At 33.9% G+C, this 26,631-nt stretch overlaps 1 protein-coding gene across 4 annotated transcripts in view; it reads right to left on the reverse strand.

Annotated features, from left to right (window-relative positions):
* Positions 1-1,024: 1,024 nt before the first annotated feature.
* The window catches only part of CEP128 (centrosomal protein 128), a 95,153-nt gene continuing 69,546 nt past the window's right edge, over positions 1,025-26,631 (reverse strand). For all 4 annotated transcript variants that reach the window (XM_052693488.1, XM_052693484.1, XM_052693485.1 and 1 more), the window contains 5 exons: positions 22,955-22,978; positions 13,983-14,060; positions 11,947-12,060; positions 8,756-8,879; positions 1,025-3,202 (listed from right to left, as the gene is read on the reverse strand). In XM_052693488.1, coding sequence (XP_052549448.1) covers positions 3,096-3,202; positions 8,756-8,879; positions 11,947-12,060; positions 13,983-14,060; positions 22,955-22,978 — 447 coding nt within the window. In that variant the 3' untranslated portion in view covers positions 1,025-3,095. The remainder of the gene's footprint in view (positions 3,203-8,755; positions 8,880-11,946; positions 12,061-13,982; positions 14,061-22,954; positions 22,979-26,631) is intronic.

Raw genomic sequence — 26,631 nt, forward strand, 5'->3', positions numbered from 1 at the left:
AATATTATTTCAGGCCAATATGGAAAAAATATTGTTGCTTAAACCACGAAGGGACAGTTTCACATAATGTCATTAAAGGACATTTAGCCTTCAGTAGAAAGGAAACAAAATTCACTTTGTAATATGAACCTCTATCAAAGGTGGAAGAGAGACAAATATTACATGCTATCTGAACTGCCATGCCAAGAGGGTAAATTTAAGAAACAATTTCCTGGCTTTGGAAACCATAACCCCTCTCATTAATGTGTGTGTCTGTGTGTGTGTGTGGTTTTATTTCTTTTCTTCTGTTCCCTCAACCCTTTTAGAAAATGTTAAAGAAGGAAAAAGAATTCTACTGTAAACCCAATCACACAGTCAAAGGCAAATATACTGAGCACTAAACTTACTAAATTTATTCACCTGCACTTTTAAAAAATAATCCAGAATTTTACATAGTAGCAAGGGAGATTAGACTGCTTATCCATCACTGTTAGATACTGTAAAGCAGAAGTGACGCTGCATAAAGAAAGACACCAGATTTTTGAGTAACAAGTGATGAACAATGTACAAATACATAAAATGGTAAAAACAATGAACATCCAGATTTTTACAAATACCTCAGGAAATAGAGAGGATGTTATTTCTCAACATATTGCTTCTCAGCTGAGACATTTAAGTTCCACTGATTTTCCAGCAAGTGATTTACTTCAAAAAACATTCCAGCTTCAGTAAAGTGAGTAGAGCACACATTTTTATCCATCAGCAGCAGACTCTTTCCAAAATGATATACATAGCTTGCTCCAAAAGTAATGCCTCCTGTTTATTTTCATGGAAACTACAACAAAGATCACAATCACTACTTCATAGAGCAAATTCTCGGCTATAATACACTATTCTTCAACATGGTCACCACCTTCAGTCATACATTTTCATCAGCAATGAACACGAGCCTGCATGTCACACTCATAAAAACCTGCACCAGTGTAAGTTGATGTACAGTCGCTGTCACTGCTGCTCCTCACTATTCCACTATTGAAACACAACACCCACTGCGCCTCCCCGTGCTCACACCCAGTTTGGTCTCTCTGAACTTTCAGGAAGTATCCATGAATATGAATGGACGCAGTTTTTTCTCCATAGAGGAATTCCGTGACACCCCTTTACTTCATCCACATTTCCATGTCAGACACCATCCTGTCAGACTGTCCCTCAGCAACAACATGGAATTGAATATTGGTGAAAGAGTTCAACATCTACTGCCATACCACCAATATCCACTTCTGACATTATGGGACAACATAATAAAATAGGAGGCATTACTTTCAAACCATCCCTCAGATTTAAGAGAGCATGATTTGCTGTTTTATAATATATTTTAAAATGACTTTTTAAAATATTTTTGTCATAATTTTTAAGTATTATAAAATCTGCAGGCTGGAGACTTTTTTGCAGTTTTCTAATGTTTAAACAGAAGAAAAAAAAAACACTTTAAACATTTCTAACTGTGCTCTGATCTAATTAAACAAATAAATTACAAATGTTGGATATACCATACACTTGGTTTAGTTTATGGTTCCTGTGGCCTGAGTTAAGCACAACTTCATTACGTCCATAGTCTTTGTCATAGACAATGACAGAAATTGGATTCCATTTGTCCTGTCTTCTCCAGAAGGGATTATTTGGCTATATGTTTGTCCTGCCCTTCCATCGCTGTTGAGATTAGAAGAGATGGACATGACTGCATTGCTTTCCAAACCTTTTGAATTAACAGACGTATAAAAAGCCAATGACAACACAACAATGCACATGCATTATATACATGTGGAAGGTAAAGAAAACTTTACAAAATAAATAAGAAAAAAATCAAGTCCATAGAAAATGAAAGCAATTTTTTTTTTTTCTCTACCATTTTGATATTCTCAGCAAGAAGTTCTGTTTGAAACAGACAGAATCCATATGGACTCTGTAAAGGCTATGGAGTCCACTGGGATGTCAGAAAACTTCAGAAACTTAAAAAGAAAAAAAAAAATAATTCCTGTTTTAAGGTGGCACATAATGACCTGAGATGCCTATGGCGCTAAAAAACAGTGTTCTAGAGAAACACTTCCTAAGCATGAAAGAAGTGTACAAAATAATTATTGCAATGGTATTCATGTTACACAGTACTCTAATAGATTTGGTAAATTTTTAAGGCACAGCAGTAGTGATTCAATCAGAAGCACTAAAAAAAAATGGAAAATAAAATCAGGACCATCAGAAGAACTGTTATTTCTTTTGACAGCAAATTCTTCTGTGATGTGCTGCTTGAGATCACAGTAATGCAGTATTATACCATTACTGTTTAAAATAGAATCATCCAAACAAATACAATCATGCAATACTGTCAGCATGACATGTCTTTTCTAACTGAGAAGAAAATAGAATAAATAAGTGATCATTAAGCCCTGCTAGTAAAACTTTCACAGCCACTTAGCAATGCCCTTCGTACACTTAATACAGATGAGTTGAGATTTCAGGTGCTATGAGTGCTTTACTAGAGGTCCCACAAGAACAAATTCGCCACAGCATCTGATAAAACTATTCAGAAGAATAATTCTAAACAGCTTATAAGTGACACATGCTGAGCTTGAAAACATGATATGATTTAGAGGAAATTAGGCATTAATATTTATTGCTTCTTTCATAAATAATTGTTGCAAAGTGATGGACTTAGATTCATAAATGTACTTGTATAACACTATAATAACTCAATAAATATTAGGACAAATATTTTTTATGAATAGTTCTGATTGTTAATAATACTATTAAATCTTTTTAAATAACACGTCAGCACAAGTCCTGTACATGGGTAAATATCAAAGATTAATGTCACAGTTCTTTAAATTCATAATATTTCAGGGATACAATAAATTTAGTTTAGAACTGCAGAGCAAAATGCAAAAGAATATCACAGTCTCAGAAAACCTTTGGTGTACAGGTTACAGGAGCTGATCAGAATCTCTTTTGGGACTCTTCATTGAAGTGTTTGGCAATCATTGAATTGTTACGGATGTTTCTTCCTACAGTGGATGGAATTACCAGTTCAAAAAAAGTCTTCTGAGTTTTTGTAAAATGTGCTACTGTTTCCCTCTTCCTGCTTGCAGCTTCATTTCACTGATGGCAGCATTAACAGAATCTTCCTTGGTAGCATTTGTATCAAAAGGGATTATTCTCTGCATATGTGCTAAAAAATCAGACAAAAATAGAAACAAAAAAAATCAAAACAATTGAACACCTTCAGAAAAAGACATACTTTGCAGAGCATGACTATGTTTCATGATGCAGTAATATATTTTACAGAGCAGAATACATGTCATTAATAAGTATTCAATACTAGTAATGCTACAAATTGACAAAACAGACTCATTTTTTCAGAGAAATACAATCCAAAGCTGTTTAATATGGATGTGGACAACATATCTTCCTTACACAAAAAACAAAAAACAAAAAAAACAAACAAAAAAAAACAAACCATAAACTTCTGCATTTTCTGATATTCAGAACTTTTAACAACATCTCATTTCCATCTAATTTTACAACGCTTCCATTTATATAAGACAAAACAAACCACTCAAAAAATTCTTGAGGAAATGCCATGTTCAATAGCATAAAGTCAGCAAGTGACTCTGAACATTCACAGGATGCCATACCATGCATATTTTTTTGCAACTGGACACATATAAAATGCTAAATACATTATATTGTATCAAAATCTAGAAAATATAAATTGGGAAACCATCTTATAATAAAGTGCTGGACGAAAAAAATCCAAATATCCAGACAACTGGCAATTATTTGACAAAGGCAGAAATGAAGGGGAACAAAGTAGATGTTACATAAAATATAATTTTCTTCAATGGCCTCTCCTCAATCATACAAATGTAAGAATTGTGGTACTTCTTGATTGTTTATTACAAATATCAAAGGGCAATTTCTGAAGAGTGCAGTAAAATTGTAGACATATATAATCATTTAGTAGGGATCACGTCCTCATACTTTAATTAAGAGGAGTGAGATGTTTTCATGTCCAGATGGAAAACAAAATCACTGTGTTTGCAACATCAGTAAAACAGTGAGTAAACATTTTTGAGCATAAAACCTTCAGCATTTGTCCAGAATTACACTACTGTATGGCCTTTCAAATTAAGAAAAAAATGAAAAATCATACATAGAATTGCTGTACTGAATGAATTTTCATTTTACAGTTTCCAACTGTCCATGCTTCTTACCACTGAGCAACACAAGGTTGTCTTACAGCATCATGACATTATAATGTCTTTTTAATTTTAATTAAGCTACTTATTTATAAATCTCAATTCAAATTGTCTTAAAAGCTTATGAAAAAGTATATATGGAGGGATAAAGAGAGGCATCAGGATACATTGCAGGAATTAATTGTCATGGCAATAAAAATCAACTTTTAGGACAAATTGCTTTTATTCAACCATGATATCAATTGTACTATAGACCACGTCAAAACAAAAGTATTGTTTATCACTAGATCCAAAGAGTCAGAGAAGACTGTGATCTTAGCTACAGATTGGGAAAACTGGTGGCTATTTTATTCTCCATAAAGTCACAGCTAATGAAGCCCTGGAAAATGAATTCCCAAAAACAACAGAAAGCCAGATAGACATGTGGCTGCTGGGAAACTATCCAGGCTAAAGCCTTGAAGTGATCAACTGTACAAAGAGAAAGGCAGGATCCAACTTTCAAAGCTAATGTAAAGCATCTGCAACTCCTAGGACCTTCATAATATAAAATTATAGAAAATTACAGTGATCATGAAAAACCGTTTCTGAGGATTATTCTTTAGATAACAACCAGTGCTGAGTTTTTAGACCAACTGTTTGGTCTGATAACATTGCAGACTGCAAGCTGTATCTAATGAAGTTCCTTGTATAAATTATATTATAGCTTACACATCTTCCTTTTTAAGAACATGAGTATAGAAATAAAAGCTTAAATTTCCACAACATTTTTATAATAGCTTTTTTTCTTTTTTAAAGAAAAATCATTATAGTTGTAGTAATCCTTCAGGTAGAAAGATGTAGACCAAAGAAAACAGAATGCTAATTACTTTTCACCCGCATGCTGAATTGGCAACACTATGTTAAATACATAGAGAGAGAGATGCGGATTGTTTTTTTCTTACTTATTCTTTCATATTTTTTCCCTTTCTTCAACCAATTTTGAACCTAAATCCCAGGTTTCCCTCCAAAGATAAAGTATGCATCTGCCCTCTACCCTGATGCTCTTTAAATGTCACACAAAGCTGGTGTTAGGAAGTAACTTTTTTGTACTAGCTATTGACTATAATCTGTTAGTTTTCATGTGTCTAAGAGAGTAGGGATACACTGTAACACAAAGGCTTGCAAACTGCTCTGGAAAAATGAATTGAAAAGAAAGGTCTTCTATTTCTGAAAAAAGATGAATTAGTCATAGCAAATAGCTGATGACACTTACAGGTAGATTTATTAAAAGCTACAGGAGGTTTGGGAGCAAAAGACCTCGATCTAGACTTCACTGTCAAAGCCTCAAGTTATAATTAATTAATATCATTACTGAAATTAAAAGTTCATGGAGTTTATGTGACTAAGATGAGTGAAGTAGTTGATTTTATCATTTAACACTTACTAGTAATTACAAGAAAAGCTCCCAAATGTTAGAATCACTGCAAAATTTTCACTTGAAACTACATCAACAACTTTAAAATATACTTCAAAATTTGACTGATGGAGAAGTGGTTCAGCATAAAACATTCAATCACTAATAAGTGTTCAGGGAGTAACTCAAATGCATTAGTGCTCTGAGGCATCACAAAGGGATGCAAAATATGTGATGAAACCTATGGGAAACCTCTGCCTTCCTGCAATGACAGGTGGAAGCATACACTAGGACATCTAGAATTACATGAAAAATCTTAGACAGGCACCTGACTTGCTCTCCTACTTATTAATTAAGCATAAGAAATATCTAAAAGCACTTGTGCGAAAAGAATTAGCAAAATGAGAAATTAAAAACACTTTCATTCCATCAGAATTAAATAAAATCAGGGATAGAAATCTCTTTAGACTACTGCCTGGTTTTAGCTCCCAGAAAATCTGACAAATGGATTTATAATAGAATGCAAATAAGGAAATAAAACACCAAGTATTTTCATAACCAATTTCTTTCCCTTAAAAATTAATAGAAAAAGGTAAAAGACATGTGCTGTAAAACCTTTCCAGCACCATTGTGAGACTTGGAATATATGAACTATGAAGATATGATTAATTTATGATTTAGAAAACACTTTCCAGAAGAAAAAATACAACAGTCCCTTAATCACATCTAAACATGGTTTCAGAAGAAGCCTTTCAGAACTTTTGAAGATTTTGCAAATATTTCATAATGATCAACACTGAATCATTACTGTCTTCCATAATTTATTTTTCATCTCCAGAAAACTTTTCCAGTTGAGGGAGAGAAAAAAATATCCAAAACTGGCTTGCTAGATTGGTATTCAGGTTCCTCATATATTCCTTATCAGAACTGGAGCTCTTCTCTTTCCTCCCCCAGTGTAGAAATATTAGACTATTAGAAGACATATTAGAAATATGCCTCTTTCAAGGGCTTTTTCAATTTATGTCTTAGCCAAGAATGCTCTGCAAGTATTGCAACTTCAAGAGTTAGGAGCATCTTACCTATAGAATAAGATAGAAAAGAAGTTTTAATCCTACTACCAGGCCTCAATATAGCATTAAGTCTCATTAAAGCATAAAAGCAACGTGGGTAATTGTGATTACTTTTAAAATTTGAAAGAAAATAAGCAAAATAATAATCGACTGCATACACTACAGCATTCAACCCTCAGCTGCATGCCTGTTCTTGATAATAATAATACTGTCTCCTTTGTTAAGAAGATGCTTGAGAAAGATAATCTATGTTTTATCCAAATACAATTCAGTTTCATACTTTCAGTTTCAAAACTATAACCTACCATCATCCACTCCTGTGTGAGGCAGAACATCTTTAGCATTTGTAAGTCACTGGCATTAATTCTATCAAATCTAATGCTCTTTGCTAGAAGAAAATTGAAATAGAATATAGTAGAACAGAGTAGAACAGAACAGCCTTAGTTGAAATGGAAATTATTTTTCCTTATTCAATTAATGCCTTTAAGTGATCAGCTGTATAAAAAATTAAGTCTAACAACACTATTCCTTAATTGACTAATTTGAACATGTTAGAAATATGTTGCACGGAGCTTACTGCACCTCATTCAGCACCTCTGTTCTTATAAACTGCACTTTTACAACAATGCTCCTTCACCCACCATGTTCTCAATTAGTGCACGCCAGTTGCAACAAATGGAGTTTCTCCATATGTTCTGCATTCTTTTTCAGAAGTGGAAGAGCAAAAACTGAGATCCAGCCCAAAATAAATTTAAAAGTACTGAAATCCCATCAAGTTTCATTCAGATTAAGCAATATAAACATATTTATAGTATTTTGTGACATTCGTGCTGCATCTTCAAATTTCAACAAGTTTTTGCAGTGGAATTGCAGAAAAGCAGCAGGAAACTGCTAAGGTAGATCTTTTGGAGATGAACTTGTTCAACATGCCTGCAAGGTATGGGTTGTCCTTTTTTTAAAACATACCCTTAACAATTGAGCTGTATTTAACTTGGAAAAACATTGACAGGTATTAAAGAAAAATGGGAGAACAACTTTGAATCAGGGAAAATTGTTCCTGAAGTACAGATGAGATCGAGGCTTTCACCCATATGCTTTGTTTCCACTGTTGTTATTCAGAAAATTCTGCAAAAAGATATTTAATCACAAGCTACAGAATTTGAGAGGAAAAGAAAGCAACTGTCTTCAACCTTACCAGATCAACTCAGGACTTACTGTTGGTGAGCAGTGATTTACTACAGCATTCATTCCATGACAAAGATGTTTGGAAGTGCTATGAAGCCTGAAATAGGACTTTCCATTACACAGAATGCACTAGGTTGCCAAAGCACAAACTGGTTATATTGAAAAGAAATGGAAGGTAGTATCCTTCAGAATAAAAGTTTTTGACATCCTTATGCTGATATCTGGTATGCTGAGAATTGTATATATACACATATAGGTATATGTGTGCTTTTATATATGTATATACATGTTTTCTTTTCTGTATGTATACTCATTTTTTTCTAAATCAGTTCTGACACTCATGGAAAGATATTCTTGCACCAGATAAGGACCTAATATATCTTAACTTTTTTTGTGCAGTTCCCATCTGTATCAGAGATCAGGTTACCTCTAATGACCACAAGTTATACACATGCACTAGAAAGAATTGTTAAAAACTTTTGAAGTAGAGGCAAAATTAGTGAATTCAACTCTTATTATTAAGTTGCTGCACAGTCATGAGACTTAGAACATATCTTTAGCCTCTGAGAAGATGCACAGCTTACACATGCATGATTGTTCACGTAGAGATTGCAAAACCAAATTCTTTGGAAAAGGTCTGGCTGACAAACATACATATTTTATTTTCTAGTTAAAAATAAAGGTATAATTATGATGTTACAAAGTTATTCATAGAAACAGACATCTATCTGGTACCTAATGCAGAAATATAGAAGAACTCTTCAGAAAGTTCTAGCACTTTTTCTTAATACTTGTTCAAGTAAAACAACTTTAAAAGAGGAAAATATATTACCTGTTGTGGGTTGTTTTTTTTTTCCCCATGAAACAATACTTACAACTAGAATCTGAGAGCAGTGAGCTGGACAAAAAGTTGTTTTGAGTTTGCCAACTAGAAGAAGAAGCAGCCACTTGTATACCAGAAATTTCGGCATCCATTTCCACATGGCTGCTGCATCCATCCTATGGCCAATTAAACAAAATACTATTTCATATCATTAAGCTGTAAAATTTTACAAAATACATGCTTTTATACATATCTATGCTCTGATTTCACACATTCTGGAGAACACTGATTTGAATTCTCCAATACGTGTTATAATAGATATTTGCTTATGAATTCTGTAGGCAGACAATAGGTTTTATCACTGCAAAATCTTTGAAAATCTTCAGCTGAGAAAACCACTGGGAGCACTGTTGTTGTTACTATCATCAGTTGCAATAATGTTCTTTTCTCTATCTACCTCACATCCACAGTGCAAGGCAAAGCATATTGGCAAGACAGGCATCAACAAATAATGAAGTTTCCACCAATGAATGGTCTACATCAATTTGCTAAAGTTCAACAATTTAGTAATAATAAAATTTAAATCCATTTTCCATGCCTCTGAGGAAACTCCAACTTCACTGATTTTTCATATCAAAGTACCTGAAGATGTTTTTTTCACTTTTGTTTTCTTTTAATCATTTAATAAAGTTTGAAGTCCAATGTTAATATTTATGGCTAGACCTGTACAACATAGCTTTTCAGTGAGAAAAGTCATTTGGTTTGCAAGCTATGAAAAGAATGTATTTTTTAAAAGCCTATTTGAATCCTTAGTAACAATGCAACAGGTAGTCCACAGTTGTAATCAATAGCTTCTAATATAAGATTAAAAGCTTGCTTTGGTATCCTAATTACTCAGTTTCTTGAAATGAGAAAAGATAATAATGCACAAATGCATCAGTATATAAACCATACAGCTTTGCTTCTGAATTCTTATGATAAACACCCCAAGGGAATTTTGTTACAACAGATTTCAAATTACTGTTAATACTGATGCTAAGATTTGAAAACCGAACAGGAAATAAATTTCAATGTTAATTTAGAGATACAATAAGCTTTTGTCCCATCAGTGAAGAGATATTTACTCCTATTAAGATTAATAGGAATTACTACTGTGCTACCCTATGTGCTGATGAGAGACTTAGTACACAAAATGCACACAGCACAACAACTTTAAAAGAAAATAAAAATTTAGTCTTTCCATTCTGCTTCCAGAAATGCTTTGTTATAGTAGAGCTTTAAAAAAAAAAACAAGGCATGTAAACTACAATGTGCTTTTTCTTTACAGAAATTTGCATTTACATACTGTATCTTTCTCATGTGATTTTTTTAATACTTACATGCATTTAACTAAGTGGTCAGTTGTTTTTAGCAGGGAAACTGTCCCAGAATATTTTAATATGTTCAAAATAACAATCTTTAGGTTTCTTCTAGCTTTTTCTTTTGATTTTGCATTAGTTGGTATTCTTTACTCCTTATTTTATTATTACTGGTTATATTTACCTCCTTCTTCCCTAATTTCTTCTTTAGCTACTAACAATTAGCTCGTTAGTTGAAAAATCACCCTCAACGTCTGACGTCCTTTATTAGCTGAAAAGTTACACTTTAACCTATAGGAACGCAAATTATGATTTTGCTGACATTGCTGACATTCTAAGCAACAGATATTTCACAGCCAGTGTCTTCAAGCAATATTATCTACCAAATATCTGTCAACTTCACACAGGAGAAACATAACGCTGTGCAGAGCATGAATCAAAACCATCACAAACAATGAACTTTGATGTCCTCCAGATTACAATCCTTCACCAATCAATTTAAAGACTCCCTACTAACTAACAGTAAACACTTTTTAAAAATGAAACAACAATGCATTTGAGTCAGTTCCAAGGGAGGGTAAGAAAGGCAAGCATTAAAAACGGATTTTTTAGACTAAGCCAGCCTGACCACTGCAATCAGATTAGCACCCGTATGTTACTTGTTTTAGAACATTCTGTTCTATTTGTAACAGCTGTGACAGCAAAGAGGACTGTACGTCATGCAAAAAAACAATTAGAACTGACTAAAAGGAAGTCGTTAAATGCTCCTTCTTGTCTAAAGATAGAGGAAACATCATTTTGGAATCAGCCTTTCCCAGATTTTGAACACATCACATCAGTAAGCTCAGTCAGTTTAGATCAATACTATATTCTGTTCTAAGTTGATTGCATTCCACTTAGATTTTCAGAATTTTCCAGATTTCAATGGCCACTGAATTATTAACTCTTGTAAAGGCAAGAGAAATTCCAGAAACTGCAGATTACTAGTAGCAATAGTATGAAAGTGAATCTGCCCTGTTCTTTTCATACAGAAGAACATGGCTCAGGTAGTTTCACAGTGTTGTCTTACAGCAGCGACTTGTTCAGCTAAAATACTCTATTTTATCTTTTCCTCTTGTTAAAAAACCTACTGTTAGGTAGGCTCATATTTTAGAAGAAGACTGCTGTGGAGGAAGTGGCGACACAAACAGCCTGAAGTTTTTTTTGTAACGTGGGGCATGATCCTACATTGGGACCTCAATTGCCAAGAGACACACCTGACACTGTCAATGAATCCTGATTGCAATAGCAGAAAATTATCAGTTCTCAATTCTGAACATTTATTTCAGCACTACTTGAACAACAACGTTATTTCTTACTTTTTTACATTACTTGAATTTCAACATTACCTTTAGCAAATCACTACTCTGCCTCAATTTTGTTTGTGTATGAAATAGACATGATTGTAAAGAATACAGAGATGAAGTACTAAAAAAAAACCAACACTATTTGCAGTCTATAAATCAATTAAAAAAAAAAAATTCAATAGCTCTCTTAAACCTAAAAGGACAAGGGAAAAGCAAACAAACCAATCAAAAAACTGCGAACATAATTTGGCAAAGCAGTGGTACAACCTAAGACTTGAGAATAGTAAAGTACAGATTTGCTTTTCCATGGAATTTTTAAGAGTTTTTGGAATATTTCAGTTTATAACAAAGACAACAAAATGTCACCAAATTTTACAACTACTATAGCAGTTACACAAAACTTTGCCATTCCAGGAAAGAAACAGCAACATTCACATACATTTTTAGTCTGTTTTTGCATCATGAGTTAATATACACTAAATAACCTTACGTTGCTGATTAAAGCAATCACAAAACCAAAGTGTAGTACACACACTTACCTTGAATTCTTGGGCTCTTTGTTTTGAGCCTTCCAGCTGCTGCTGCAAAGAAGTCACTATTTCTTTATACTTTGTATACCTCTCCTCAATCATCTCCCTCTTGCAATGGGACTCCTAGAAAAGCATTGAAATATATAAATGATATTGTAATTTGAAAATCAGTTAGCAAAAATTGGTTGGCTACTGCCTATATGGGTATCCAGGATTTTCCATGCAGTTCAGGTGAGAGAATCACTAACTTTCAGAGGCTGAAATACAAGGGCCATATGGAAAGTATGATGTTTTTTATGTACAAAAGACTAATATTAAATATTAAAAAGTAATCCTTCATTGGTGATTGATTGTCTCGTAACTCTTTCCAAAATTTCATAGCTTCTAACAAAGGAATTTTGCAATGTATAAAAATCAATTACAGTTTTTTAGAAAAAAGTAACAACTCTTCTAATGACTATTATAATGTGACACTCTCTACATATATTCTGAGTTGCTAATTACGTTTTGACCTATTCCGACATTTGCTCTGGAAGTAATGATTTTTTATTTTATTATGTTTGCCCACAGTGTCAGAGGTGGATGTCGGTGGCATGGCAACAGAGATCGAACCTTCCCACCAATATTCCATTACATGTTGTTGCTGTGCAACAGATGGTAGCAGAGGGGCAGTCTGATAGAATGGCATATGACTTGGAATTGCAGATGAAGCAAAGGGATGTCATGGAATTCCCTCATGCGGAAAAAAAACTACATCTTTTCACATTTGTGGATGCTTCGTGAAAGTCTAGAGTTCAAACAGTGGGTGTGAGCACAGCTGAGGCAGTGGGTGATGTGGCAACTGCTGTCAGCAGTGGCAACAATGAAGTGAAAGACAAACCTCATTCCAAACAGCTATGCACAGCTGCCAAACCATGAAATACAGAGCACGTCAATCAGTATCTTAGCAGAACTTAGCTTATTTGACCAGAGAACTGTGTGTGGAGCTGAATATTGTCTTCGGTGTTTTGGAAATGACAGCAGTATTGTAGGAATATCACAAAGTTTGTGCCAAGTGGGTTGCACAAATGCTCACAGAGAAACAGAAAGAGCACTGTATGCAAGTTTGTCACAACCTATTTAATTGACATGAAGCTAAAGGTGACAGTTTCCTGCATCATGTCATTATCAGTGATGAGTGTCACCATTATTAGCTGGAGACAAAAAAGCAGTCCATGGAGGAGCCACATGTGAATTTCCCATTGAAGAAAACATTCAAGATGCAGCTGTAAGGGTGTAAACTGATGTGCACTGTCTTTTGCAATAAGAAAGGGGTGATCCTTCTGGATTTCCTGGAATTCAGACAAACCATCAACTGTCTGCTGCTCAATGAAGCTCAAATTTCCAGAGTCAGGCCAGAGAAGGTGACAACCTTTTTCTTGCAACATGAAAAGAGCAGGCTCTGTATCAGTTTGAAGACCATACAACATGTTGCCAGTCTTGTCTGGACAGTCCTGCCATGCCCACTGTACACTCTGGATTTGGCATATTCTGACTTCCCCATGCTTGGGTAGGTGAAACATGAAATATTGCATAGGCAATATTTTTCAGCAACAGCCCATCATGGCAGCTGTGAAATAGTGGGTCATTTCCCCTGACAAGCACTGCATGCAGGCTCCTATTTATTGCTGGCAAAAACACACATCTATTGGTGGTGACTACATTGAAAAATACTGCTTTGTAGCTGAGAATTTGCTCTGTCAAACAGTGTTGTGCTCTTTGTATCTGCTGCAGTTTCCATGGAAATAATTAGTATTACTTTCTGAGCAACCTACACATAGTACTAAACGTTTGCTTGCATTACGGAACACCTCACCTATATTACTACCTACTACTAAATTCATGGCCTCAGTAAAGCTGAGGCAAAAAAAAATGGCTTACTGTATGTTTTTGTCATATGTAATTTCATATATCTTGTTAACGGATTTATCTATACATATGGGGCTAACATTAGTTAATTGAAATAATTTAGAACTACTAAAAGAGTCAAGTGAAGTCGTTCTCACTCCAATATCTTTGAAATCTTCTAAGAGGCTCAGTTTCTCAGGAACAGACTCCAGATGGTCTAAAGCTACTCGAGTACTCTAAAGAAGAGAACGCAAGAGAAAACATTAGAAATAAATAGATAAATAAATAAATAACCAACAGTCAACTAAACATGCCATTGCTACTATAATTTATAAGCAATTTTTTAAACTACTATAATATAGTACATGAAAAGTGTAGTACTTGTTAGCTTAATTACATGCTGACTTGTACACATAACAATGAATAATCAATCTCTTTTCATCTTCTCTCTGCAATGTCTCACAAAACTGAACCTGAAGCCAATACACAGTTAATATAAACTATATTAGACTGTTGACATAAGATACTGATTTCTCTGTTTTACTGATTATTTAGTTTAATTAGACCAAAAGTGATACTGGAAAAAGATATTAGGATTTATTTCTATTAAATAATCACCTGGCTAAATCAGTTCTACAGAGTTCTTTTTATTTATGAGACTAATGGGGCTTCTCACGTTCCAGGAAATATTTTTTATCCTTCCGCTGCACACTTAGCTAAAAAAGGGCTCTCACTCCATTGTTAAATCCTGAACAAGGAATGGAAGACTCAGTAGGAGAAAAAACAAAGGCTTAGCAAGAAGATGAAGTCTAGAATCTGCCTCTTGTTTCAGATTAGATTTTATTCTTCACATAACATATAACAGAATATTATGAGTCAAACTAGACTAGAGTCTAGTTTTTAGAGTGTAGTCAACTAGAGTCAAAAAAATTAGTTATCACAGCTAAGAAGAACAAACTTTGCGAGGGCTGGACAAATAGTTTCTTCAAGAACAATATAAAGAGTAAAAAACCAAATGGGAAAAAAAAGCATTGACCAGAAAGGATTTTTAAGATTTCAAGAACCACAGGAAGAATTGTCAGAAGTGAAACAGAGTAAAACAAAGAAGCCTTAGACATTTGGTCAGAACAAGAAAATACAAAGAGAGGGAAAGTAAGGTAGAAATTACCTAGGTATGAACCTAAAACATAATGACTTTTGCCTTTATACTAAAGCAATAATTTAACATCTTAGTTTTTTAAAAACTGTACAGAAATTATGTAAGAATGAATATATGAAGACATGCCTGGAAGATGAGTAAACCATTTCCTGACATGGGCAGCACTTTTGCAAAGCTGTCATCCGATTTTGACAAATGATGAAAAAACCTTTTAGGGACAGGAAAGTGCATACTTGTGCCAGTCTCTAGTGAAGAAAGCAGGGCAATCCAAATTCACAAAATTTTAAAGTCAGAACTAATAAGGGTTATTACTTGTAACAAGAAAATAGTACACCCTTCTTTCTCACGTGAGTTGATTAGTAGATTTTCCATTTGGCTAGCTGTGCTTAGATCAAAATCATACATATTTTTTTAATTTTCATAAGAAATTCTGTATTTTAATATGTGACAATTTGCAATCATGTAGGGTTTTTTTTTTCCTTTTTTTTTCCTTTCTTTTTTTTTTTTTTTTCCCAGCTTACAAACCTAATCTAGAGAGATCTTAAGGGGAATAATAGTGTTTCCTGTAACATACCTGGTTCTTTACTAGAAAGGAATTACAGAACTTTCACGTATGTATTAACAAGGAGTGTTAAAATGGTGCAATCTGGCAGGAGGACTAAATATAACATTGATGTGTTTTCACAGATTATAGCACATAATTGTTTTTAAAGTTGTAAAATACCTGTCTGTTTTTCTCAAATGTTACTATACCTCTCTACTTCAAAGTAAAATTGCCTAGAGGTATCTATCACTCTGATGTTTTCCTCTTGTAAGTATAACTTCTACAACAGAAAGGAAGTAATAATTCATATTTCATGATTCATTTACTTATGTTCATCAAAGCGCCGGTTTTCAACTCCATTAACTTATGATGAACTGTAATGTATGCTGCTTCTTCCCCTGGTACTGGCCTGCATGTGCAATTTTAAGGCTGGGAAATACAGGAGATACAACAGACTTTAAGCAATAAAAATCTCTACCTGCTCTCGTAAACATAATCTTAATTATAAGTAAATTAAAATACTGATTCACAGCATTCAGCAGTTATTCCTGGTATCACACAGATCTGACAGTCTGTGAAATTTTTGATTCCAAAAAGCAATTCCCCTAGTCCTTCAGAAACACACTTTTTCCTCACAGGGAAACAACAACAAAACCGTAATAGAACTCTGTATCTTTTCTTTGTCCAGCACCAAATTAAACCGTAAATAATTTTGCTGAAAGATTTTACTTGTGAACTGTAGGAAAACAAACATTAGGTATGTGATACAAAGTTGAAATAAAACTGTAGGGGAGACAGGACACAATTAATGTAATGGTGCCTCAGGATCCAATTAAATACTTTCAATTTATAGAATATTCCTCTTCCAACCAGAATATTTTTTTTTTAACCTGTGATCTACTCATATGAAAGGAACTCAGACCATAAGTGTAAGTCCATCCCTTAAGCCATTCAACATTCAGCTCCTTCTCAAAATTTCTGTGCCAAGACCCAATGTCAACACTGCCACTAAGAGAAGGAGGATGCTCATCATTTGTGCTTTTTAGGTACCTCCAAAATACATCCCCTCTATTTCACGTACTACTTGTGAAAAAATTTAGTTGTGCCTCAGCTTGCTCCCATTAGAAATGTGAAACTACTGTTACTTTATTAATTCTCATCTGGAAAGCAGAAGATCAACCTCTGTGCTATGGGCATACTCAGTGCTTAGTTTCAGGGTCTTATCAACAGTGGATAAGGGACAATAAATGCAGCTTGAATTTCTGATAGTTTTTTTGGATTCCTATAAAGTAATTGGCTTTGAGCTAACCACTACTGATCATGATCCAGATCATAAGGAAAATGATACAAAATAATTTGCTAATTCAGTGCTTAATAACTATCAGAAAAGATAAATCAACACTGATCATAATTAAAAATAACAAATAAAAAAGCTGATTATTAATTCACAGTGTGTTTGCAACACCTTGCCTACTGAGTACAGCAGTGGGAATTTGTGTCAGAAGAGAAACAGAAATGGAGAAAGCTTAGAGAAGAGCAACAAGAATGACCAAAATTACTGAATGTTTTTTCCATGCAAGGAGTGAATAAATAGAAACATTCAATAAAGCAGGATTCTTCAGCAAAGAACGCAGGTACCTGAAGGAAGAAATGACCAATTTGCTTAAAATCACAAATCACATAATGATAGAAATGTTTATATCAATTTTGAAAGAATATGTGTCCATTCATGACTAAGAAGCCTCACTGACCTTTGAATGGCTGCAATCTGACCAAATGACTGAAAGTAAAATATATGCTGCTCCTGTACATACATGATTCCCTAAGCATTACATTTTGGTCATTGTTGTACTTTGCCTGCATTTACATTCTAAAATACTTGATGATCTTGAGGGTCTTTTCCAACCTGAGCAATTCTTATTCTATGATCAGAATAACATACATAAGCGTATTCAGAGGAAAAATATATTCCTTTTTCATAAAACTAATGAATAGAACTGTGGCAATGAACAAACCAAAATGGAAAAAGAAAAATCAATATTTCTTAGGGGAATTTGGATGAAGAAGGTGGCAACAATATCTTAAACAATGAGAGGGAGAGGTAACGAAACAACTTTTAGCTGACCGACAGAAATTTGTCCAGCAATTTAGTGAAACACACAGCAATCTCTTCAGCATGGATTAAATGCCACACTTGTATCATTAATGACTACACTCCATTCTATTAAGAGAGATGGATTTAGCCACACAAGATAAAATGTAAAAAAGGATATTGAATGCACCTGACACAGAAGGCAATTAAGCATTGTTAACTTTTTTCCAAGAAACTGGAAAGCTATATGCCCTAATACATACAAACAATCCTAAAGCAAGCAAATGCATCTGTCTGCTCATTATTTAAAGGGGAACAGAAGGTACTGATACAGTGAACTGATTGTACTGATAAGAGGAAAACCAATTGTATTGAGTGAAGCTGTATTCATAATATTTTATTTAACAGCAGACTCCTCCATAGAGTGCGTGCTATTTATCTTTGTGTTTTTAAAATAAAGGCTATTTGCTTTGAAAGGGGGTGTTTTATATTCTTAAAGAAGAATAAAACAAATTACTCATTTTCCATGACACCATACAAACACTTTTATATTTAAACTGCATGTGAACAGCTAATCCTCCTCCTATACTGATGCAAATGTCACACGCTGTCTCAAGAGACAGATCTAAATCAAGATCAGATACACGTATTATTTTTAGTCTCAAAGCCGCAATGCTAAATTCAAATAAATCGAAGCAGATTTGTGCATAGTTCTCATAAAGTTTAGCTTTATAGTCAATATATTGAAAACACAAGCACAAACCAGAAACCAAACTTCATTGACTTTCACATTAGTGTCGGTTTCTTTTTTTGAGGTAAAAATAAATGTCTATTAGAATAACACATATTTTTGAACATTAGATCTGACTTCAGTAACATTTAGCCAGTCCCCAAAGAATATCCATAAAAAAGATTAACTGCAACTGTAATTTTAACTGACTGTAATGTATTTCATCAGGGAATTACATGCAATTCAGATGAAAGCTGAAGATGACCTATAAAGAATGTTGAAAGTGACCTATGATATCTTATTCTTAAATCAACTTTGCAAATTGAATAACTAAATAACAAGAGTAGGATGTTTCCAGCATGTTTAAAGATATTTTTTGATTTCCTTGTTAATCTACAAAACTCTGTAATGTCAGCTTCCATCTCCAGCAGTATACTGATCATACATCTTATGATCTTTTAACGCAAGTGTGGTTTTCTTTAAGAGTTCCTAGATTCATTGTTGACCTCTATATGCCAGGAAAATTTCACTCTAACTGGGTCATTCTGTGATCTAGAACATCTTCCACACAAAGGAAAATATATATTTTGTATCATTTTATTGCTTCTTATCTATGCCGTTGTTTTGGTGATTTCAGCACATTAAGAAATAAATTTACCTTTACAAAGATAAACGTAAAACCCAGTTATACAACATGCATGTTCAATTGGTTTTCATTAAACCACATTGTTTCATTGAGGTTCAAAGTCCTAAGATTTTTTAAGCAAAAACTGCACTTATACTAATCAAAACCAGCATATCTTTGTTAAGAAAGCATTGCAAATGTCAAACTAACTGAACTTTCAATTCAGACTCCAGATGTTTTTGCAGAGGGTGGGCAACATTTTAATTAAGAGAGCTTCATGGATGCTTCCTTTCCCATTCACAGGAACATGAACCATTACTTTTCACATTCATGATCACTCATCATCCCTATGGTAACGACAAGAATTGTTTACATGGAAAAGTATTAGGAAAGTATTTCATGAATTTTCAGTTGTTTGATGCATACTAGCAGCTGGAAATGTGGAGGAGGTAGTGAGTGAAACCTTTTGGCAGATCTATGTGAATCATCAACCAGCATTCTGATTGCTACCAGGGGTAAACAGAAAATGTTTTTGAGAATCAATTCCTTATCATTTACTAAGATTTTATCAAAAGACACCCAGGAATCATTACAGGAAATTAAAAAAAATATAGCTCAAGAGGCAGTGGGTGTAACATAATGTTAGTAGTACACATTCATAAAAGGTAAAACAGCTTCCTTGCCATTCAAAATGGTTACTTCAATTTTATGAAGCTTTGCAGGCTAGACACGTACATTTACATGTAATTTAATTTTTTTGTCACTAACATTATTTCATTAAGCCTTTCTGAATGCATTACAAAAAATTAAATCACACAGCCCTCACAGGAAAGAAGAAATAGCGTTCTCTCTTACAGCTGAGAAAAAATGAAATACAAAGAAGTGTTTTAACCAAATTAGTGTCAGAATAGGAAAAAAAATAGGAATTTGGCTTATAGATTTCCTCATTTTAATCAAATGTTGAATGACAATGAAAGAATTAAAAAAACCACAGCAACTATAGTAGCACAATGTAATAAAGTTTTTTACTTTTCCTAATAGAATATCAAGCTTATTTTGTTTTATCAAAATATGGCAAAACTATTCAGTATTTTCTATATCTAGAAAATGTTACAGTAACTTCACAATACCGAAAGAAACTCTCTGTCCAGAGAATCTAAGGGCTATGTTAGGAAGAGTGTTGCCAGTAGGTTAGTCAGAATAGGAATAGGAATAAAAGAACAGGAAAAAAATGAAGAGGGATAAGAGTAGGAACAGAAAATTTAGGTTGGAGAAGACCTTCAAGCTCATCAAGTCCACTGTCAATCTGACCTACTGAGTTCCGTCGTTAAACATTGTCCCTTAGTGTCATGTCCATGCATCTCTTAAATAAATGACATGATCCATCCCCTACACTCCACTGATGAGACACATCTAGTGTTCTACATAAGAGACATAGACATACCATAAAGAATCCAGCAAAGAGCAAATAACATTGTTAAAGGGACTGGACTGAAGCATCTCTCCTATGAAGAAAGGCTGAGAGAGTTGGGACTGTTCACCCCAGGAAAGGGAAAGCTCAGGAGGGATATCATCAATGTGTACAAATATCTACAGGAAGGGTGTAAAGAAGATGGAGTGAGGCTCTTTTCAGTAGTGCCTGGTTACAGGACAAGAGGTAATGGGTACAAACTGGAACACCAGAAATTGTCTGACTATCAAGAAGCAATTCTGTACTGTATGGGCGGCTGAGCACTGGCAAGAGAAAAGAGTTGTAGAGCTTCTTCCTGGGAGATTTTCAAAAGCCCCCTGAGCAGTGGTTGGGCAAAGTGACCTCCGGAGACGCCTTCTAACTTCAACTGTTTCACGATTCTGTGAAGCATTATATTATTAATATCACCATGGCAGAACATAAAGTTATTAGATCAAGTTGCAAACCACATGCAATAACTATTTATAAATAAATATGAAACAGGAGAGGGTCAGTAAATATGAAACAACTCATCCTGACTTCCAAGAACAGCACAGTTTAATAAAGTTTACAGAATTCTCCACATTTTGCAGTGTTTCTTTCTTTAAGGAACTTTAGCAATAAATACATACATCAATATTTTAAACATTTGTTTAAAAATATACATTAAGATATTCTGATCATGCTTATATGCAATTTTTCTATTCAGCCTCAACACAAGTATATTCTTTCCAATGTTATGCCTTAAATTATTTTAGTAACTCATTTTTTTCAAAATAGTGAAAAACAGTTTTACTAAACAGTCATTTTAAAAATAATTATGTCAGTTTCTGAGGGAAGAGTGATAAGAATGTTAGAAATATACGCATACATCTTTAGTCTGTGGAATTTGTGCAGACTAATTGGAATATGTAAGTTAGAAAGATGTGAATTCCACTATTTTTGATTCCTACTCTAAATTCAAAAACTAGGCAAAAGATGACAAATAAGTATAAATGGGAGAGCAATGCAAAAAAAAAAAAAAAAAAATCATATTTTAACAATGTTCTTTAACAGAAAAAAAGATACAGAATGCTAGTGAAGAAAAAATTAAAGGTGGCAGTTTTAGCAAAAAAAAAAAAAAGAAAAAGAATAAGTAAAATATCAAAGAGCAGGGAGAAGAGAATAGCTAAATAGTAAGTGGAATAGCCACATCGGAGGAGCAGACAGCAGCAAGGAAGAAGGTAAGGAGAGCATTAGGAGAAAAGATGCACCTGGCTATGAGCAGCCAAAGTTATTGGTGAGAGTGAGCAGAAGGAACTGGAGACCCTTGGGAAAATTCTGTACCCCCAGTGAAAGGAAGTGACACACTGGCTCACTGATGAAAGGAAAGGAAAGGGAGAGGCAGGCAGGATGACGCTGCTCCTCTCCCAGGCATTTGTATAAGATCAAAGAGCCGCTGTGTTCTGGGAGGATCAGAAGGCCTTTGATGTAATGGTAGTCTTGGCAAGACACTACAGAAGCAAACCAAGCACAGAAGTATTAACCCTTAGATTTTAAAAATTACTAAATATTCATGCATGCAAAGTGGGACAGCCATGAAATAATCACAAGAGCAGACTTTGCTTATTGATAGAAGCCACACAGAAAGAAAGAAAAAGAGCCCGAACTTGGACAGTGTCAGGCAGTCATGTAATCTCTCTGCATTGGGGACTGTCACCCTTTCAATTCTGCACCTAAAAATCAGAAAACTGATGCAACTTTGAGCCTGCTACTACAATAGAGGAATCTGGGAGCTTTCACACTGCTGAGTGTGTTCAAATAGAAATTTGTTTTACTGTTATTCAAAGCCTTAATTTCATTAACATAAAATATGACTTAAATTGAAACGTAGATGTTCACAGTGAAAAGGAAATTTCAGTCAAAAAAACAATCTTGCAGAATACTTACAATATTAATGGAGTTATTCTGAATTTATGACATTATAACAAAAAGCCAAATAAAATCCAGAAAAGTCCAATCCAAATAATCTATGCAGGTGATACCCTCTCTTTTGGGTTCTCTACGGAAAACAGCAAGTTTTCTTACTATCAAAGCATATATAAGGCACGTATTCACAGGAATAACTGGTTGATTTCCAAGAAAATTTCTCAGTTTCTACCAAGGTGGAGGGAACTGACAAAGACTGTGAAGTAGTTCACCAGGCAGCTTACCTCAGTTCATGACAAATTGTTGGCAGAGTATACACTTCTGAGCAGAACTAATTCACACAGCATTATGTGAAGCATCGGGACTCTCACTTTGAGTATTAACTCCCGACAAATGTGAAATGAACTATACAGAAAAGTATACTACTTTAAATTTTATATAACTGGTGCTCAAATACTGTAATGAAAACCTAAATAGAAAGGTGCAGTGCAAAAATATCATGCATCTTCAATGGCAATAAAAAATCCAAATGGCAACCTTTTTTAAAAAAATATGTAAAAATTACATTTTGAATCAAGTAGTTTCATTATGATTGGTCTGAAAATAAATTTAAGAAACTTACCTTTTCTAAGGACATAATTCGTTCCTACAAATAAAGTAGAACAAGTTAGAAAGCTAAGAATATAAATGAAACATAAGTTGAATAAGAAGGAAATGCTACTTTTAGTTTTCATGAAATTGTTACTTAGAGAGAAACTGCTGTATCTAACTCAACCTCTAACCCATTTATCAAACTATCTCACTTAAAACTCTGCACTAAAAGAAATTAAAAAGCAACTTCCCAGAAAAGAAGAATTTGAACAAAATTTATTTATACCAACATTTTTTTTTTTTCAAAATAGTATATTTTAAAAAAAAACAGCTAGATTTTCAATGTTGTAGATTTTACTCACACACCCCAGAGTTTGGCTTTCCTTTCTGATCACCAGTGGCTGTAAATCTAGAGTGCTTTGGAGCTTATGCCACAGTAGCATCTATTTTAATTTTCTTTAGTTTTCTTTAAGGTATTTATTTAGAAAAGTAAAATATAAGTTCCAGAGCATTATTCTGTTACCAGAAATTGCTTTGAAGAACAACTAACAACATCTTGTTGCTGCTTAAATAAAGCCTAATATCGGACAAAAACAAAAGTAAAATGAGTTTGTGTCGGCTTTAGCACAAAATATGCAGAAGATAGAACTTATGTATATTGTAACATCATTTCCCATTGAAAAGTATCTTTGAGAAATAGCAAGCTATTAAAATCAAGATAAAAAAAGATTCTGTCATTATGTCCTGACTTAATGCTGTATTTCAAGGAATTTGAGAATAAATATATGTAAAGTGTTTAGTTGAGCTCACCTGACTATTCAGTTGAAAATGTGACCATTAAAACATCACAAGAATCCTTACTTCCTTAAAATATTACCTTATAAAAGTATAGGAGGTTTTTTTTGGTGTGGGTTTTTTTGTTTTTTGTTTTTTGTTTTTACTTTCTGGGTGGATTCTTAATATTTTTCCTGTTGTTTTCCTCTTAATAATGACAATTATTATAATAACCTGGATTTATTCCTAAGACATCCAAAGACGGACAAAAAATTATGATAAAATATTATACAAAAAACTAAATATAACTTATTTTGAGATGTCCGTGTCTACATAAAAACACACTGGGCATTGCATACATTTATTTAAAGATTCTGGGAGAAGAGAAACCAAACTAATTACTGTAAAAAAAAAAAAAAAGGCATTTACAGATTTCAAATTTGTGGTGATAGTAAACAGCGGTTCAGATATAAATGTTTTCAGTTAAGAATAACTAGTTGAATAATAGTCTTAGAATCAGCATGGCATAAGTAGGATGATTCCAGTGATAAAATAAATTTAGTTTTCAGAATGACTCGAGGGTACCAAAACTCTGAAAACAGAGTAAATTCTTAGAATCTCAGCACATTCTCTAAACCACCATGTAATGTATTTGGAAATCTATCACAGATTATTTATGCATTATCAATATATATATATGTCCAAATTAAGACTATTTTGTCAAATTTTTTATATTTGTGTGTCACTAATTTCAAAGCAAATTAAAATGGCTTGCAATTGTTTTCACAGAGAACATGCATGCAGTTGAATATTGCAATCATGCATATTACAATATTTTCAAGAAAGCCATAGTTTGAACCATGGAACAACTTACACAAAAAGGAAGGAGAAAACCTTAAAATCATAGGCCTTAACATCGAATGACATAATAAAAGAAGTGAGGTTATTTGAAAGTGAGAATATTGAAAATGTTCCAGACTCCTCCGAAGAAAAAAATATATATATGAATATGAGAGTACATGTAACAACAGAGTGAGCATACGTGTAATGAGAGCATAGATATTTTCATATTTAATTATATAAACTCACCCAAATTTGCGTATAACACGGAAACTCTAATAAAAAATATGAAATCATTTCAAGATGCAGAACTAAGAATACAGTGATATATTCTTGTATTGGTCTCTGACCTTTTAATCCCTATATCAAAGAACAGCATATATTTACATAAAAAACTCAATCCTCACCACATAATACAAGACCACAATGAATATTGTATTGAAATATAAAAAGATTCTTATCTTCCACTTTATGAAGTATTATTTTGCCTTTGCCATGTTGCAATCCAACATATTCCCTAAGTGGAAGCCAAAGTGAAAACTGCATGTTCAAGAATCTTCATAAAAGTGTTCCTTTCTCACTGTCAGCTGAGGGCATTGCAGAAGCACTAATTTTACTTCTCTATATTTGAATGAGAAATATTGGTTATTTTCTGGATCTTTAGGTAACTGTAAACATATTGCTTCCTCAAAAGGAAATGGGAGCAAAATTAATTCTATTTATTTAGAACCTGTTAAGCTTCATTAAAATCCCCTCAAAAATGAGTAAACTAAAAATACAATGAAAACCACATCTCTAACTCTGGGTAATATTCTAGGTAACTGATGCAGAGACATTGCAAAGAACCTAAAGATATCCTTGATCATAATTTGCCCACAGCAATGCACTAATTTCTCATACTTTTCCTTACACCTCCAGCTTTCTATGACTGTGGTCAGTGTTCAAGGTTCAAGTATGAAGAAATAACTCTCTCAGTCATGGTACTGACTGATCGCAATTGTTTGTCCATAGTATAAATGATAATTTTTCTGCCTACCTGTTTCCTCAACATACTTTTTACATAGAGTCTATTTAGATACAAAAAAAAAAAAAAAAAAAAAAAAAGCATAAAGAATTTATATTCTTCATACAATTCTCTGTATATATAAGATGCTTATTAAGACAGGATCATAGAAATTGTACACAAAAAGATATCAGCAATCTCCTAGAGAAGAATGAACTGGTCAGGCCATAATATCTGAGAAATCTTATTCAAGCAGGCTATAAGCCTCTGGAGCAAGAGTATTATTTATACACTAGTGGTCATTCATATGCGAAATAACTACCTTCCAGCAGTCTACTTCAATTAAAGCTTTCATTCATTACTAACTAAACATATGCTTTGCTGAACTGGGACTCGGGAAAAAAAAAAAGAAGAGCCATGCCACCTGGCCTACAAGAGTGCAAGTTTCAGCTTTAGGAAATGCTACAGTTAAAGGAACTCTCACCTCCACTTCCTATGCTTTGTATACTGAGGTACAATAGCATGGGGATTATAAAATTGAATCATATAATGGTTTGGGCTGAATCTTAAAAAACATCTAGTTCCAAATGCCTGCCTGAGCCAACTTGCCACACACTACATCGGGCCCAGAGCCCCATCCAGCCTGGCCTTGGAAAGCTTTCAGGTATAAGGCATTCACAGCTTCTCTGGGCGGTCTCCTCCAGCACCTCCCCAACCCAGATAAAAACTTTCCTCTTAATACTGAATCTAAATCTCCTCTTAGTTTTAAACCATTTCCCCTTGCCCTATTACTGTATGCCTGTGTAAAAAAATAGCTTCCATCATTTTTTCTATAAACTCCCTTTAAGTACTGGAAGGCCACAATGAGGTCTCCCCAGAGCCTACTCTTCTCCAAGCTAAATAAACTAAACTCCTTCAGCCTTTCTTCATAGGAGAGGTGCTCCAGCCCTTTGATCACCTCCTCTTGACTTACTCCAACAGCTCTACATTCTTCTTGTGTTGGCACTAGCAAAGCTGTAAATATTCCACCACTATAAAATTAGAATACAGAAGAATGAAGTACACCAGATTGGGAAACCATTTTGAAACAT

This window comes from Tympanuchus pallidicinctus, unplaced genomic scaffold, assembly GCF_026119805.1.
Source record: "Tympanuchus pallidicinctus isolate F22 unplaced genomic scaffold, pur_lepc_1.0 scaffold3, whole genome shotgun sequence".
Classification (NCBI taxonomy): domain Eukaryota; kingdom Metazoa; phylum Chordata; class Aves; order Galliformes; family Phasianidae; genus Tympanuchus; species Tympanuchus pallidicinctus.